The 18,209-nt window shown below is 46.4% G+C and overlaps 1 protein-coding gene and 1 non-coding gene across 4 annotated transcripts in view; both read left to right on the forward strand.

The window, feature by feature from the left end:
• Positions 1 to 18,209, forward strand: part of CDH3 (cadherin 3) — a 59,221-nt gene that overhangs the window by 20,965 nt on the left and 20,047 nt on the right. For all 3 annotated transcript variants that reach the window (XM_025369946.1, XM_025369943.1, XM_025369945.1), the window contains 7 exons: positions 11,214 to 11,299; positions 12,963 to 13,106; positions 13,327 to 13,482; positions 13,588 to 13,732; positions 14,608 to 14,783; positions 16,039 to 16,167; positions 17,351 to 17,536. In XM_025369946.1, the coding sequence (XP_025225731.1) occupies positions 11,214 to 11,299; positions 12,963 to 13,106; positions 13,327 to 13,482; positions 13,588 to 13,732; positions 14,608 to 14,783; positions 16,039 to 16,167; positions 17,351 to 17,536 (1,022 nt within the window). The remainder of the gene's footprint in view (positions 1 to 11,213; positions 11,300 to 12,962; positions 13,107 to 13,326; positions 13,483 to 13,587; positions 13,733 to 14,607; positions 14,784 to 16,038; positions 16,168 to 17,350; positions 17,537 to 18,209) is intronic.
• LOC112614916 lies at positions 15,293 to 15,399 on the forward strand. The gene has a single exon (XR_003117213.1). It is a non-coding gene; the product is annotated as a U6 spliceosomal RNA (small nuclear RNA).

Consider the following 18,209-nt stretch of genomic DNA (forward strand, 5'->3'; position numbering starts at 1 on the left):
ATCTTGGTTTTCCTGTGCGTGGAAAATACTTGGTGACGGGAGAGGCAGCCTTGGTACCAGGGCTCAGCCCCCCCACCTCTCTTTTTTTTGGGTACAAGAATAAAACTATAAATATTTTATGTAATAATTGTCAGGCTTATGCTATAAATGGCTTTGTGACCTGCTTTTTTCCCCCTTCTGCAAAGTAGTTTTTCCTGGGTAGGTTTTCTTTTACAATATTTAAGGCTGTAGATTAGACATTTGGATGACTGTGACACAGCATTTAACTGTTGGGTTGTAAGTGAGGTTGTTGAGACCTTTTTTTGCTTTTTTTCCCTATTAAGCAACAGTCACAAACATCCCAGCAAGTATGGTTTTGCCACATCTGGGATGGTATCTTGGCACAATTCCTGGGTCAACAGGCTTAAGGCATTTTAATTTGCCAGAAAGGTTGTGCCAGTTAACGTTCCCCCACCCCTAGCAATATATAGCAGCACCCAGTTCCCAACTGTGACACAGCACTTGTCCTTTTAATTTGTATTTCTTAGTTGGTGAATTTTTTTCTACATGTAGTTTTACTTAGGAAAAATGCCAGAATCTTTCTTCAAGTCACTTCCACTTACTTTTCCCCTGTGCCCTCTTATCCCAATCCCTTAACAGAAGGTAGTGATAGCTGTAAGGACAAATTTGTTTGTTATGTGAGCTAGATATGTCCCTAAGCCAAGCTAGAATAGAAATTTCCTAGGCAATCTCTTTCTCCCACTCCCCAGGCTGCCTTTTGGCCACAATATGTTTAAGCTGATGTTTTCCTTTTCCTCTAGTCAAAATACCCAGAGATCAGTAGGGAAATTGGTGGAGATTGATCACTTGATGGATGTTTTGTCTCCAGAGAGATGGGTGGTTTTATTTTGCCAGAACATCTAGTAATGTTGGACATCCAGACCGCATAGCACCTCCAGGAAGAGAAAAGCTCCTGACCTTCAAGGGTGTTCCCTTGGGAGTATGGAGGTGTCTAGGCAAATTCCAACCTAAAACCAGGCCTGGAACATAAGAGGAATGAGTTCTCAGCCCAGCATCCATCAATTCTTATAAGTCTATTTAAAAAGCTTTCTTTTCCCAATAGCTCTAGTACCCCAGGGACCAAACTCTTATTGCCCAGGTTTTATTAGTGGTGCCAGTTCAGGACCTGAGGCCAGGCTTGGCAGGATGATCTTGAGAGAGGAGCTTTGAACATAGGCCAGAGACTCCTGGTTTCCATTGGCTGTCTTCTATCGAGTGCAGATACACAGAGCTCTGGCTTTTTTGTTGTTAATTTCTTTTTTTTAAAATTTTTACCTATAATGTGTTCTATGATATTAACTGTTAATTTCTCTAGAAGCAGCCTCAGGTTACTGATTCCCTTTTTCCCTTCCCCGACAATATTTTAGGAAATGTACATTTAGGCTCAGTGCTAAAATCTGTCCATTTATATTAGTAGAGCAGGCACCTCTTCATCGGGTTTATTGACCTTGTGATTCAAGAATCCTTGTGGGAGAAACTGAGGCAAATGCAGTCAAATGACTGTCTGAAGCCCTGGATGGGTGTGGAAGAAAGAGCTATGTTTCGGCTTCCATTTTCCAGCCTTAAATTCTGAACTATTGCCCCGTGTGCTCATCATCAGCTTGCCTCAGAAAGAGTTTGACGCAAGCCCGTTCATGCCCCCGTGATTTGGCCAAGATGTGTGGCCTTGTGGAACCATGCTGCAGTTAGGAATAGGAGCCAGTTTACTTCGCTGACTATTAAAAGATGGGGTAAAGGAGGGATGAGTGATGATGAGACCTGGTTTTGTATGAGTTTCATTTTGAAACTAGTGATACAAGCCAGTGGTGCTAGGAAGCATCTGGGAGGAAATTGTAATGATCTGCCCCAGGGCTTACCATTTACCAGCCTCTCTCTGACTCATAGCTTGCAGAGAAGACTACTCATGTTCCTACATGTGCCCAGCAAGTTTCCCTGGAAAGGCCAGCATTTTCGTGAAATCTCCGTCTTCTGCTTCCTCTGGTAAACCACAAGGGACCCCTATAAAACAGCCCTCTCCAAATGCAGACTGAGCCAGTTCCCTGTTGTGCCCTTTGGTCCCATGTGTCTTCGTCTTTGATCAGCTTCATCCACTGAGTAAAGCACACAGCTGTAGCTAACTTCTTCCCAGTTTGACAGAGAATGTTTCAGTGGTATAGAAAGAGGCCAGGGTGTGGATCTCAGAAGCCTAGGTTAATTGTGAGTAGTCTGAGGTACTTTTTATTGAGAGCTTACCTTACTTACCCTGGGCCAGGCACAGTATTCAGTGCTGTTTGAACACTATCCCATTTAATCTTCCTAATAACCTGATGAGGTAGGTGTTATCGTTTCATTTCCAGATGAGGAAACTGAGCTTCTATATACTCACACAATTTACCCAATCATGGGATAGGTAAGTGACATTATAGGGATTGGAAGCCAAGTCTTCTGGACTCCACATTTCATATTCTTCATTATTTCCCTGCCTTCGGGATTTGAAACCTGATCTTGCTGCTTCCTGGGACAGTTCAACCCCTGGCAGCCTCTTGTTTCCTGAGTTGTCAGATTGGGAGCAGTAATACCACCTTGCAGGTTATTTTGTGAGGATTTGGGTAGGAAAACACGTAGCTGGGTGTCCTGAGCAGAGTGGGTGTTTGAAGCTTATTCCTATCAGTCTGGACTGTTGTCCCTTGGTTGTGCTCTGCACCCAACTCAAAGCAGTTTAGAACTGATGAGGCCAGCCCTTTGGGTGTATCTGGACTATGCACCCTGAGTGGGAGGCACATACGCCTATAATACATGACTATTGGCTTCTCCTTGATTGTTGACACTGTTCCTTCTAAGAATAGATGGACAGCCCAGATACTGTGCTACAAATATTTGGAAGCATGTAACAGTGGAAATATGCCAGAAGACAGGGTAGTGAAGTGAGCTGTACACTCTAGTGGGAAGTAGATTTTGTAGACAGCAGGAAGAGGATTTCTAGCTCCCAGGGGCAATAGCAGCTCTCAGAGTTTTGGGGATTAAGTCTTCTGAGTAATAGGGGAGTCAATCCATTGGCCTCCTGCTGGGTAACCTGGTAGGAGAGGACTGGAGTCATTGAGTCTCTCCTTAAAGGAAATAATTGACAGAATTGTCTGGTTAGCCCTTTACTGGCTGAAGACCTTCCCTTAGGAAGAGGGCTGTTTTAAGATTGAAAAAAGTGGCCAGGCACGGTGGCTCGTGCCTGTAATCCCAGCACCCGGAGGCCAAGGTGGGAGAGTCACTTGTGCCCAGGAGTTCTAGACCCACCTGGGAAACATAGCAAGACCCTGTATCTACTAAAAAAAAGTGACCCTTAGTTTTTTTAAAAAAAATCGGTGTTTTAATAACTAATGCAGACACAATGGTCAGTATTAAGAAGAGTGTACAATAGGCCAAGTGTGGTGGCTCATACCTGTAATCCCAACACTTTGGGAGGCTGAGGCAGGTGGATCACTTGAGGCCAGGAGTTCGAGACCAGCCTGGCCAACATGGAGAAACCCTGTCTCTACTAAAAAATACAAAAAATTAGCCGAGCATGGTGGCATGCACCTGTAGTACCAGCTACTTGGGAGGCTGAAGTGGGAGGATTGCTTGAACCTGGGAGACGGGGGTTTCAGTGAGCCGAGATGCCGCCACTGTACTCCAGCCTGGTCAACAAGCAAGACTCTGTCTCAAAAAAAAAAAAAAAAAAAGTATACAGTAAAAAGTCTTATCCCTCAATGAGGTGCGGTGTCTCATGCCTATAATCCCAGCATTTTGGGAGGCCAAAGTTGGGTGATTACTTGATGCCAGGAGTTTGAGACCAGCCTGGGCAACACAGATACTGTCTCATTTTAAAAAAATAATTTTTAAGGCCGGGCATGGTGGCTCACTCCTGTAATCCAGCACTTTGGGAGGCCGAGACAGGGAGATCATCTGAGGTCAGGAGTTCCAGATCAACCTGGCCAACATGGTGAAACCCCATCTCTACTAAAAATACGACAACAACAAATTAGCTGGGCATGGTGGTGGCTTCCTGTAATCCCAGCCACTCGGGAGACTGAGGCAGGAGAATTGCTTGAACCTGGGAGGCAGAGGTTGCAGTGAGCCAAGATCACACCACTACACTCCAGCCTGGGCAACAGAGTGAGACTCCGTCTTAAAAAATAAAAATTTTTAAAATAAAGCCTCATTCTTGTCCATAAACCTAGTTTTTGGGGTTGCCTTCCAGAGCTATTTTTCAAATACAATTTAAGAATATGAATGTTAGTGTATTAGTTCTGAATATATTGCTCTATGCCTTTTTATAAAGGTATAATTTTAAAAAATGAACACTATATCCTAGAGATCTTCCCATATAGATATGGAATAGGAGCTTCCTCATCTTTTGTGTCTTTTTTAAATGGCTGTGTAATGTTTCATTGTATAGGTGATGGTATAACACAAAGTAATCCCTTATTGATGGACATTTAGGTTGTATCCAAGCTTTTGCTATTATAGCTGATGTGGTGTGGATTAGTTTGGTTGGATAGCTGAGGAAAGGTGATTTTGGAGTATTCTGTAAAAATTCAAAGATACTTGAGGGTAGATACTTTGGTTTCCTGGTATATTCCTAGTGTCTGAAAGAAAGTCATTGGCACATAGGAAGTACTTAAGTAGCTCCTGAATGAATGCTGCGTGGAAGAACCTGGCTTTAGAACCTGCCACCCTGGGTTCTCATTCTAATTCCATGCGCCAGCTGTTTGACCTTGGGCAAGTCATCTCACCACCACCACCCCTCACCCCCAGCCCTGGTTTCCTCATGTGGTAAATGGTGGGTAGTTGTTTGTAAGGTTCTGGGGGTGTACACATTCATGGTTGGGGTTTATTTTTCTTGAAATGGTCTTGCTCTGTGTCCAGCTGGGGTGCAGTGGCAAAAGCATGGATCCCTGTAACCTCGACCTCCTGGGCTCAAGCTATCTTCCCACCTCAGTTACCCAAGCAGCTGGGACTATGTCATGGTTTGGGGTTTCAACTTGTATGCTACTCATGATGGTTCTCTGAAGTGTAATATCCAACTTCCAAATGAGAAAGCATAAATTCCTCATAAGCTAATTCAAGTTCCACATCAGCAGTGATATTTCCAATTGACGGATTCTTGAGGGACTTTCACATGGGTCCTCAGCACAGCTTTAAATAATACTGAATCAGCCTGGCACAGTGGCTCTTGCCTGCAATCCCAGCACTTTGGGAGGCCAAAGCGGGTGGATCGCTTGAGACCATGAGTTCGAGACCAGCCTGGGCAGCATGGTGAAACCCTGTCTCTACTAAGAATAAAAAATTAGCCGGGCGTGGTGGCATACGCCTGTAATCCCAGCTACTCAAGAGACTGAGGCAAGAGAATCACTTGAGCCCGGGAGGCGGAGGTTGCAGTGAGCTGAGATTACACCACTGCACTCTAGCCTGGTAACAGAGCGAGACTCTGTCTCAAAAACAAACAAAAAAGTAGTACACAAATGTTATCTATTAATAGTAATTTAGAAGGGGAGGGATTTGAGATTGTACCTTTTTTTTTTTTTTTTTTTTTTAAAGAGACAGGGTCTAGCTATATTGGCCTGGCTGGACTCAAACTCCTGGGCTCAAGCAGTCTGCCCACTTCAGCCTCCCAAGTAGCTGGTACTACAGGTGCATGCCACCATGCCCAACTGAGATTTGATGCCCACTTGCTAGGTTTGCCATAACAAAGTACCAGGTACTGGGGTGGCTTAAACAACAGAAATCTATTTTCTTATAGTTCTGGCTTGTAGATGGACATCTTCTCCCTGTGGCTTCATGTGGTCTTCTCTCTGTAACTACCTGTGTCCAAACCAAACTTCTTCCTCTTCTAAAGACACCAGTCATGCTGGATTAGGGCCTACCCTAATGAGTTCATTTTACCCGTTTTTTTTTTTTTTTTTGGATGGATCGTGCTCTGTTGTCCAGGCTGGAGTAAGGAGGTGCAATCTCGGCTCACTGCAACCTCTGCCTCCTGGGTTCAAGATCGTCCTGCCTCAGCCTCCCAGGTAGCTAGGACAACAGGCGCAGGCCACTACGCCCGGCTAATTTCTGTATTTTCAGTAGAGATGGGATTTTACTATGTTGGCCAGGCTGGTCTCAAACTCCTGACCTCAGGTGATCCACCTGTCTGGCCCGCCGAAAGTGCTGGGATTACAGGCGTGAGATACTGTGCCTGGCCGATTTCATTTTACCTTAATTACCTCTTTAATGTCCCTGTCTTCACATTCAGTCACCATTTTAGGTACCGGTGGTTAGGACTTCAACATAAGAATTTTGGAGGGACACAATTCGTGTTAAGGGAAAACTTGGACCTGCCAAAAAATTGAGAAAATAAGTTGCCAACAGGTAGTCATGGCTGAATAGTTATTGCAGTGAACTTGAAAGTAAGTTTCTGATGACCCTAATCACTGGGAAAGTTCATTTCCTTTCAGTCATTTTTCTGTGCATAGTTACATGTATTACATAGTAGTTCTGGATTCTGCTTATTTTGTCTTACTATTATAGTATAAGAACTTCCCTATATAAACTTACATTGCATAGCTGGATAAATAACCCATGGAGTAAGTGCCCTATAGATTATTTACCTTTTGCCCTATATTGAGGATGATTTAACCTTGCCACATTATGCTTCCGGGTCTTTCTAGCACTAAGGCAAAGCAGGGTTCCCCAGAAGATGAGTCTACGAAGCTGTGTTCTGGCAATAAAAGGCAGGTCACCCTGAGGATCGTGTGGCCCCTGGGACCCTCTGGAGCTGAATCAGGCCCGGATCCCCTTTCCCCTTCTTCCCACTGGCCAAGCATGTCACAGCCCAGCACTCCTCAGCGGGGATGTCGTCAAGGAGGCAGGGCTGGTTCCTAAGCAATCTTCCCTTTCTCATCATCACATTCCAGCCTTCCCACAGAACATCCTTCTGTATGTGGTAAGCTCTTGGGCTCTGAGGCAGCTCTTTAGGGTCCCCGAGCCCCTCTGTCCTCTCCCATTCACTGAGTCCACTGCCTAAAAGATGACCAGTGTCTTAACTTCCTTTGCCTGGATGAGTTTTGCCTGAGTTTTGAACTTCCTGTCAGTGGAATCATACATATATCCTCTCATCTGGCTTCTACTACTTAACCTTACGTTTGTTAAATTTCCCATGTTGTTTGTTGCCCCTCCTTGTGCTTCATTCACTTCATTATGTTAATATACCCCAGTGTTTCTACCCATTCTCCCTCATCGTTTGGGCTGATTCCAGCTTAGCTATTATGAATAGTGCTGTTATGAACATTATAATACATAAGTTTTGGCAAATGTATTTTTGTTGGGTCTATACATCACAGTGGACTTGCTGGGTCTTAGGGAATTCGTATATTGATATATACTGCCAAATTGTTTTCCAAAGTGATTGTCCTCCCATATCAGACTTTTGTTTGTGTGTGTGTTAAAATAGGCATAACATAAAATTTACCATTTCAACCATTTTTAAGTAAAGAATTCAGTAGCACTAAGTACATCCACAGTGTTGTGCAACATCACCATTATCTATCTCCAGAACTTTTTCATCATCCCCAACAGAAACTCTGTACTCATGAGGCATTAGGCAATAGCTCCCCTCCCCTCTCTCTCTCTTTGGCCCCTGGTCAATTTCTTTCTTTTCTTTCTTTTTTTTTCTTCTTAGAGAAAAGTGTCTTGCTGGAGTACAGTGGTGCAGTCATGGCTCACTGCAGCTTCAAACTCATGGGCTCAAATGATCCTCCCACCTCAGCCTCCCAAGTTGCTGGAACAGGTGCATACCACCATGCCCAGCTAATTTTTATTTATTTATTTATTTATTTATTTTTGAGACGGAGTCTCGCTCAGTCGCTCAGGCTGGAGTACAGTGGCGTGATCTCGGCTCACTGCAAGCTCCGCCTCCCAGGTTCACGCCATTCTCCTGCCTCAGCCTCCTGAGTAGCTGGGACTACAGGCGCCCGCCGCCACCCCTGGCTAATTTTTTGCATTTTTAGTAGAGACAGGGTTTCACTGTGTTAGCCAGGATGGTCTCTATCTCCTGACCTCGTGATCCACCCGCCTCGGCCTCCCAAAGCGCTGGGATTACAGGCGTGAGCCACTGTGCCTGGCCAACCCAGCTAATTTTTTAAAAAATTCATGTAGAGGCTGGGTGCAGTGGCTCACTCCTGAAATCCCAGCACTTTGGGAGCCCAGGTGGGCCAATTGCTTGAGGCCAGGAGTTCAAGACCAGCCTGGCCAACATGGTGAAAACTCATCTCTACTGAAAATACTAAAATTAGCTGGGCATGGTGGTATACACCTGTAGTCCCAGCTACTCGGGATGCTGAGGCATGAGAATCGCTTGAACCTGGGAGGTGGAGGTTGCAGTGAGCCACTGTACCACAGCCTGGGCAAGAGAGTGAGACTCCATCTCAAAAAAAAAAAAAGAAAAAAATTCATTTCTTGATGAACACTGGGTTGTTTCTACCTTTTGACTATTATGAATGACGCTGCTATAAAAATGAGTGTATAAGTATCTGTTCGAATCCTTTTGGTTCTTTCAGGTATATACCTAGGCATTGAATTGTTAGGTCATGTGATAATTCTACATTTAACATGTTGAGGAACCGCCAAACTGTTCTCCACAGCAGCTGCATCATTTCACATTCCCACCAGCAGTGTACAACGATTCCAATTTCCCTCTATCCTTGCCAATACTTGTTTTCCTTTTTTTCTTTTATAGCCATCCTAGTGCATGTGAAGCGGTATCTCATTGTGATTTTGATTTGCATTTCCCTATTAACTAATGATATTGAGCATCTTTTCATGTGCTTATTATTGGCCATTGTATATCTTCTTCTGAGAAAGGCCTTTTCAAGTCCTTTGCCTATTTTTTAAAATTGGGTTTTGTTGTTGTTGAGCTTGATGAATTCTTTATATATTCTGGATATTAATCCTTTAGAATTCTTTTTTGGCCAGGTGTGGTGGCTCGTATTTGTAATCTCAGTGCTTTGGGAAGCCAAGGCAGGAGAAGTGCTGGAGCCCAGGAGTTCGAGAGCAGCCTGGGCAACTAAGTCAGGCCCCATCTGTACAAAAAATTGTACTCTTCTGAGGCAGGAGAATCCCTTTAGCCTGGGAGGTTGAGGCTGCAGTGAGCTATGATTGCACCACTGCACTCCAGCCTAGGTGACAGAATGAGACCCTGCCTCAAAAAAAAAGAATTCTACTTTTTTATATTGTACTCTTATATACTATGTGAATACTTTGTCATGTCCATATTACTTTTATTATTATTATTATTATTATTATTATTTTTTTTTTTTTGAGACAGAGTCTGGCTCTGTCGCCCAGGCTGGAGTGCAGTGGCGCGATCTCGGCTCACTGCAAGCTCCGCCTCCCTGGTTCACGCCATTCTCCTGCCTCAGCCTCCCGAGTAGCTGGGGCTACAGGCGCCCGCCACCATGCCCGGCTAATTTTTTTGTACTTTTAGTAGAGATGGGGTTTCACCATGTTCACCAGGATGGTCTCGATCTCCTGACCTCGTGATCTGCCCTCCTCGGCCTCCCAAAGTGCTGGGATTACAGGCGTGAGCCACCGCGCCTGGCCTACTTTTATTATTTTTAAAACCTCATCTGGGCTGGGTGTGGTGGCTCACACTTGTAATCCCAGCACTCTGGGAGGCCTAGGCGAGCAGATCACGAGGTCAGGAGTTCGAGACCAGCCTGGTCAACATGGTGAAACCCCATCTCTACTAAAAATACAAAAATTAGCCAGGTGTGGTGGCACACACCTATAGTCCCAGCTACTTGGGAGGCTGAGGCAGAAGAATCACTTGAACCTGGGAGGTGGAGGTTGCAGTGAGCCAAGATCGTGCCACTGCACTCTAGCCTGGGTGATAGAGTGAGACTCTGTTTCCAAAAAATAATTAAAAAAAAAATTGACCAAAGAAAACCCCTCATCTGTTATCCTTTCTTATTTTAAGGAAAGATATTTTTAAACCAAAATAATAATCTGAAACTAAAAGACAACCTTTCTGAAAGGACAGTTGGTGCCCTCGCCTGACATATCTATGGACAGGCGTGGGACCGTCCTTGTGGTCTTTGTTATGTTGCAGCCTAGCAAAAATGGGAGCACTGGGCAGAGCATGGTGCTGGCGGGATCCGGGGTGTAGCCCCTGGCAGATTCCCTGATTTCTTGCGTTAGCCATAAGGAAGAGTAGGTAACAACATTGGTTGTGAATATTCTCTAGTGTGTGTCTTGGACTCAGGTAGACCTGGCTTCTGAACCTCAGTTTTCTAATCTTTGAAAAGCGGGCTGGGCGCGGTGACTCACGCCTGTTATCCCGGCACTTTGGGAGACTGAGGCAGGTGGATCACAAGGTTAGGAGTTCAAGACCAGCCTGGCTAACATGGTGAAACCCAATCTCTACTAAAAATACAAAAATTAGGTGGGCGTGGTGGTACACACCTGTAACCCCAGCTACTCAGGAGGCTGAGGCAGGAGAATCGCTTGAACCCGGGAGGGGGAGGTTGCAGCCAGCGGGGATCGTGCCACTGCACTCCAGCCTGGGTGATACAGCAAGACTGTGTCTCAAAAAAAAAAAAAAAAAAAGGTAGGGGGAGGGGATAATACCAACTTGGTATCATAGTTGCAAGGATGAAATTCACCTCCAGCTGGTGAATGGTGGTTACTAACTTGGAGTGCTTGTTTAAAGAGTAGCTAAGCATTGGGGATTCAGAAGGAGTGAAATGAACTGAAACAACGCAAGGTGTCCAAGTGATCCATGTGGGCATATATATTGTGTGTAAATAGACTCACAGTCTTCAGAAAATCTTCTGCCTCTAGCTGTGACCTTAGTCAACCGCATGTCACATGAGGCCACCTGAGGCTAATGTCCCTGAATGTCTATGATCTTGGTCCTCTGGGACCAAGAACAAAGAAGAGTTTGACCCACAAACTGACCACGAGGAGATCTTCTCTAAGGCGATCTTCCCTCTGGAAACCAAACTTGGAAGCCTCATCTGAAACTTGTATTAGTCATACTCCTGGTCAGAGGAAGTAAGCTAAGTCCCCCTTCTGCAGCCACTTAGCAGTCCTTGATCCAGTCAGGGGACTCTTGTCAGTCTCGTTTCCTGGGGCAACTTCCAGAATACTCCTGCCTTCCTAATGCTCTCTTTTCCCCTTCCCCACAGTATTCATGGGCTGCCCTGGGCAAGAGCCAGCTCTGTTTAGCACTGTTAATGACGACTTCACTGTGCAGAATGGCGAGACAGTCCAGGTAAAACACCATGTCCACCTGCAGGACAAAAGAAAGATGTTCTCTGTGCATGCCCAGATCTCTGGCCAGGAGCCCTTGGTTGCTACGGGTGTTGTGAGCCAAGTCAACCCTTCAGAGGAGCAAGTGTTAGTCCTCAGCTGCCCACAGCTTGGGTGTGAGCACTGATTTAAGGGTGGTAGTGCTTGCAGCTACCCAACAGTGGTGCCTGAGGTCAGGCCAGTGGAGCCAAGAGCTGCCTTGTGAGTAATCACCCCATGTACTGGGTCCCTTGGATTCCCTCTCCCACTTCCCTTTACTTCCTTCCCTTATCCATGTTAACCCCAACTGAAGGCAGTTCTAAACACAGGCCTGCCAATCCCATGAGCCTTCAGGAAGATGCACCTGGAGTGCTTGGCCACACTTCGTTTTTAATTTTTGAATAGCTAATATAGTCACGTGGTTCAAAAATAAAAAATATTAATAAGCTATACAAGAAATAATCTCCACTCGTTTGCCTCCATTTGCCTAAAGCCCTCTTCACCCCTCCAAGAGAAGACGCAGTTAACCACTGTTTCCAGTTTCTTTCCTTCCAGAGTTTATATATAGTCTATATTTATGTGTTACCTATTTATTTATATTACACATGTTTTTACATGTTATCTATTTTATATACATACATATATAAAAACATTCTTTTCCTTCTTATGCAAAAGCTAGGATGCTGTTCACATGTCTGCACCTTTTTCTACGTAACGTTATATCAGCACAGCACAATGTTTACCCTCTTTCCACAGACAACCACTATTAGTTTTTCCCATATTCTCCCTGACTTCATCCATGTATAAGAAAATATGACTATATGGTCTTATTTCCTACCCTTTTATACAAAAGGTGGAACAGTGCCTGGCACATACTAAGCACAATGTTTGTTAAATAAAATGCTAAACTATATTAAGCTGCCCTATACCTTAATCTTTTCATTTGACAGCATAAATCAAAGATCAGGCCAAGTGCGGTGGCTCATGCCTGTAATCCCAGCGCTTTGAGAGGCTGAGGCGGGTGGATCACTTGAGGTTAGGAGTTCGAGAGCAGCCTGGCCAATATGGTGAAAACCTGTCTCTACTAAAAATACATAAATTAGCTGGGCGTGGTGGCAGATGCCTGTAATCCCAGCTACTCAGGAGGCTGAGGCAGGAGAATCACTTGAACCCGGGAGGCAGAGGTTGCAGTGAGCCGAGATCTTGCCACTGCACTCCAGCCTGGGCAACAGAATAAGACTCCATCTCCAAAAAGGGAAAAGAAAGAAAAAAGCGCTTTCCCTGTTGGCACATAGAGAGCATACTCATTCTTATTTTGAGAGCTGCATAGTATTCCACTAGACGGATGTGCTGTGGTATATTTCACTGGTCCACCTGTATAAGTAAACACTGAGTTCTCCTTGCAATAGGCTCATCTAGGTCTCCTCACCCTTAACTCTTTTTTTTTTTTTTTTAGATTAAACTTAGGGTCTCACTATCTTGCCCAGGCTGCTCTCAAACTCCTGGGCTCAAGTGACCCTCCCAAAGTGCTGGGATTATAGGCGTGAGCTATCGTGCCCAGCTGCCCTTAACTTTTATAGGTGAGAGGATGTTGAGTATGTCCCAGCTATTTGCACCTCTGGGTTAAGGGGTTTCTCTCCTTGCAGGACAGAAAATCACTGAAAGAAAGGAATCCATTGAAGATCTTCCCATCCAAACGTATCTTACGAAGACACAAGAGAGATTGGGTGGTTGCTCCAATATCTGTCCCTGAAAATGGAAAGGGTCCCTTCCCGCAGAGGCTGAATCAGGTACGACTGTGCCTTCTCCTGGGAATCGTTGGTGGCCCCAGGGACCCCCCTCCAAAGGCCTGCATGAGATTTCTTGCTACTGAATGTGTGGGCCGAGAGAGGAAAACCTCTCCTATGTGAGCAGATTCTCCTATGGCAGTGCCCCTCTTCACAGAGGACTCTTTGTCACAGTCATGGGATATTTGTTACTTTGTCAGCTGCCATTTTCTTTTCCCTCCAGCTCAAGTCTAATAAAGACAGAGACACGAAGATTTTCTACAGCATCACGGGGCCGGGGGCAGACAGCCCCCCTGAGGGCGTCTTTGCTGTAGAGAAGGAGACAGGCTGGTTGTTGTTGAACAAGCCACTGGACCGGGAGGAGATTGCCAAGTATGAGGCAAGTAGCCTTTAGTGTCTACTGTAAATGTCCCCTCAGAAGTGGGGTCCTAGGCCTGGGGAGGTGGGTGGCACCAGGCTGACCCCAGAGCTGTGCACCCCACAGCTCTTTGGGCACGCTGTGTCAGAGAATGGTGCCTCAGTGGAGGATCCCATGAACATCTCCATCATCGTGACCGACCAGAATGACCACAAGCCCAAGTTTACCCAGGACACCTTCCGAGGGAGTGTCTTAGAGGGAGTCCTACCAGGTAAGAGGACTGGGAAGGGGACTGCTATGGGGCTGCTGGGCCCACACCCTTAAATGCTAGAAGATCCCGCCATACCTGATTTCCTTGGCTGTGTATCAGATGACTTGGGATCTTCTTAAAAATCCACATTCACCCCCTTCCATCCCAAGTTTCCTGAATAAGAATGATCTTGGAGCAGAGCTCTGGAATCTGTAGATTTGAAATTTTCCCTAAAGCTTCAGATGATCAACCAAGCTTGGGAACCACTAGCTTTGGAGCTTCAAAGACCTAGATTTGAATCTTGGCTTTGCCTCTTTACTGGCTGCGATCCTGGGCATATTCTTGACTTCCGAGCCTCAACTCTTACATCTAAAAATGGGAATAATATCAACCTTGAAGAGTGGTGAAGATTAGAAATACCATGTGCAGACTGTTACATCATACAAAGCGCCTAATGCGAGGCTCTTGAGTGCATGGCAGCTACAGGGAATGCAGCAAAAACTGGAGGTGTTAGAACATGGCTGATGGAGGCCAGGCGTGGTGGCTCACACCTGGAACCCTAGAACTTCGGGAGGCTGAGGTGGGCACATCACTTGAGATCAGGAGTTTAAGACCAGCTGGGCCAACGTGGTGAAATCCTATCTCTACTAAAAACACAAAAAAATTCAGCCAGGCGTGGTGGCGGGCACCTGTAATCCCAGCTACTCAGGAGGCTGAGGCAGGAGAATCACTTGAACCCGGGAGGCAGAGGTTGCAGTGAGCTGAGATTGTGCCACTACACTCCAGCCTGGGTGATAGAGTGAGACTTCATCTCAAAAAAAAAAAAAAAGAGTTCCAGAAGTAGACAGGGCTGGAGTTGGAACTGGGAGGACAAGATACTCATCCCTTCTCTCCAGGTACTTCTGTGATGCAGGTGACGGCCACAGATGAGGATGATGCCATCCACACCTACAATGGGGTGGTTGCATACTCCATCCATAGCCAAGAACCAAAGGACCCACACGACCTGATGTTTACCATTCACCGTAGCACAGGCACCATCAGCGTCATCTCCAGCGGCCTGGACCGGGAAGTGAGTGGCCCATAGGGAAAGTGCTGCCTGCCCAGACTTGCCCAGGCTGGGGTCTGACTCTGAGAGCAGAAGCTCCCATCCCTGCCCACAGAGCCCAAGGCAGAACAATGAGGACCCACGTCAGCTGGGATGGCTGCTGCTGGGTTCACATGTGATGCCCCTGATTCCCTTGGGCCCGTGGCCCACTGCCAGCCAATCTCGTTAAATCTCCTCCAGGGCTGGGAGGCAGCTGTAAAATGCCTACTTTTGGTATTTTCTGTGGGTTTTCTCATTTCCTGTCAGAGTGGCTCACTTAGTGTGCACATTACCCAAATTGGTCCCTTATGTGCCACAAAGTAGAATTAGCTCCATGGATACTGGAGTTGGTGCCTGTTTCCTAATTGATACCTTTATCCAAATCCTCACTCAAAACTCTTATTCTGAAGCCAGGCACAGTGGCCCACGCCTGTAATCCCAGCACCTTGGGAGGCCGAGGCGGGAGGATTGCTTGAGGTCAAGAGTTCAAGACCGTGCTCGCTTCGGCAGCACATATACTAAAATTGGAACGATACAGAGAAGATTAGCATGGCCCCTGCGCAAGGATGACACGCAAATTCGTGAAGCGTTCCATATTTTTATGACGAGTTGATGGGTGCAGCAGACCAACATGGCACAAGTATACATATGTAACAAACCTGCACGTTATGCGCATGTACCCTACAACTTAAAGTATAATAATAATAAATTAATTAAAAAAAAAAAAAAAAAAAAAAAAGAGTTCAAGACCAGCCTGGCCAACATGGTGAAACCCCGTCTCTACTAAAAATACAAAAATTAGCTGGGCATGGTGGCGGGCACCTGTCATCCCAGCTACTTGGGAGGCTGAGGCAGGAGAATTACTTGAACCCGGGAGGTGGAGGTTGCAGTGAGCCGAGATCACGCCATTACACTCCAACGTGGGTGACAGGGCAAGACCCTGTCTCAAAAACAAAAACAAAACTCATTCTGGAGCAGTCAAGGGTCAGGGGGTGATGCCAAGGCTTCCCTGGGACAGGCCCAAGAGAACTCTTTGGATCTCTGGTTCCCTTTCCAGCAGCATCCTCTGCTTCTGTTCTCCTGGCAGTGAGGGAGGGCTGGTCAAGGAGTCAGCATTATGATAGGGAGAGATCCTCCTCTGCATCCGCACACCCCTGCGCCAGTGCTTCCTGGAGGTCAGGGGAGGGATCCTTCAGATTGCACCCACAGTGGGCTTCCCCTCTCCTCTCTTTCTCCCCAGAAAGTCCCTGAGTACACACTGACCATCCAGGCCACAGACATGGATGGGGACGGCTCCACCACCACGGCAGTGGCAGTAGTGGAGATCCTCGATGCCAATGACAATGCTCCCGTGTTTGACCCCCAGAAGGTAATGCCCCTTCCTCACTCAGTCCCTTGTCAGATAACGAACGACCAAGGTTTGCCTTTCTCAGGAAACTGGAACCAGCCTATGTTGCTTCAAATGCCAGTCCCAGCACTATGGCTGTGTGACCTTAGGAAAACTACCTAACCTCTCTGTGCCCCATTTCCTAATCTGTGAAAAGGAGATAATGATAATACCTGCTGCATTGTTCTGAGTTTCAAATGAAATAACCTATGAATGTTTCCTAACACGATGCCCGAAAAGAAGTGCTCGATATGAAAATCTTTGTTGATTGGAAAACATGTTTTCCTTGTACCTATACCTGCCTATCTTTTCCCAGTGAATGCTTGCGCACCTCCAAGGCAGAGGACTCAGTGCCAGTCAAGGTGCCAATTACATCCTCCCGCTTCCATCTTTAGACAGCTCTGAACGTTAGTTAGGTCTGAATCAAAATGTGTAATGGGGCCAGGCATGGTGGCTCACGCCTGTAATCCCAGCACTTTGGGAGGCCAAGGCGGGCAGAACAGTTGAGGCCAGGAGTTCAACCTGGCCAATATGGCAAAACCCTGTCTCTACTAAAAATACAAAAATTAACCAGGTGCAGTGGCGCACGCCTGTAGTCCCAGCTACTTGGGAAGCTGAGGCATGAAGATCACTTGAGCTTGCGAGGTGGAGGTTGAAGTGAGCCGAGACCACACCACTGCACTCCAGCCTGAGTGGCAGAGTGAGATTGTCTTTAAAAAAAAAAAAAAAATTTTGTTCTGAGCAACTGATTTTCCAGTCTTTGTCACATGTCCGAGAACCTCCAAAAAATTCCTGTTCAGTGCCCCAGCCCATTCGGGCACCTAGCCCTTCTTGCCACCTTCCTTATTCCTTTCTGATCTCAGCAGGATAGGTAGCTACACGTGGCAGGGGCTTGGGGATGCAAGCTTGTGAGATTTCTGGAACATCAGGGCCCTGTGTGTAAGGAAAGCAGGCACAGGATTCGTGTGGTCTGTGCCGGCAGCTGTGAGGCTGCTGCTGGGGACATCCTGCCGCTGTGTATACCCTGAAACCCCGCAAAGTGGGTGGGTAGTCCAGGAAAGGGTAAAGGCGTGGGGATGCCCTGAGGTTGGATGGAGGCTTCTAAGCCTCTGGAGTGGGAGAGTCGTTCTCTGCTCTAACAGCACTGTGCTTCTCACACTGGCAGTATGAGTCCCATGTGCCTGAGAATGCAGTGGGCCATGAGGTGCAGAGGCTGACGGTCACTGATCTGGACGCCCCCAACTCACCTGCGTGGCGTGCCACCTACCTCATCGTGGGCGGTGATGACGGGGACCATTTTACCATCGCCACCCACCCTGAGAGCAACCAGGGCATCCTGACAACCAGGAAGGTGAGTGAGTTCCGGCCTCAGACAATGGCTATACCTGGGGTGGTCAGGTCTGCAGCCTTCAGGACGAGGAGCCACTGTCTACCGTGGGCTAGTCACTAGGAATCGTACCAGCCCAGTGGCTCCCAACAGTGTTCTACCACTCTCGTGTTGGGGAGTCCCTTTGTTCAAACTAAATCTTACCCAGGAGCCCACTTCATAAATAGGTAAGAGTCATTGATCTAACTGAAGCACATCAGTGGAGCCTCCTCCTTCCAAACCAAAGTGTCCAGTGGCTACCCCAGACCAGTCTCACATAGAAGGGTCCATTTTATTGAAATCCATGTTGACTTTGCATTTACTCTAAAACTCATGTCTAGGTGTTTAGATAATAAAATGTTTTGAATCACCTAGTACTTAGGCACACTCCTGCCTCTCAAAAAGTCTCTTTTTTGTGTGTATGTATTTTTGTCTTTATTGGGGTATAGGACGTGGGTTGGGTCAAAAAGTCTGAATGAGGCTAGGCCCAGTGGCTCACACATATTCCCAGCACTTTAGGAGGCTGAGGTGGGAGGATCGCTTGAGGCCAGGAGTTTCAGATCAGTCTGGTGAACATACCGAGATCCCATCAGCACTAAAAAAGAAAAAAAAAAGAAGATGGGCCTAATCTTTTTTTTTTTTTTTTTTTTTTTTTTTT

The sequence above is a fragment of the Theropithecus gelada genome, chromosome 20, assembly GCF_003255815.1.
Source record: "Theropithecus gelada isolate Dixy chromosome 20, Tgel_1.0, whole genome shotgun sequence".
In the NCBI taxonomy this organism is placed as follows: domain Eukaryota; kingdom Metazoa; phylum Chordata; class Mammalia; order Primates; family Cercopithecidae; genus Theropithecus; species Theropithecus gelada.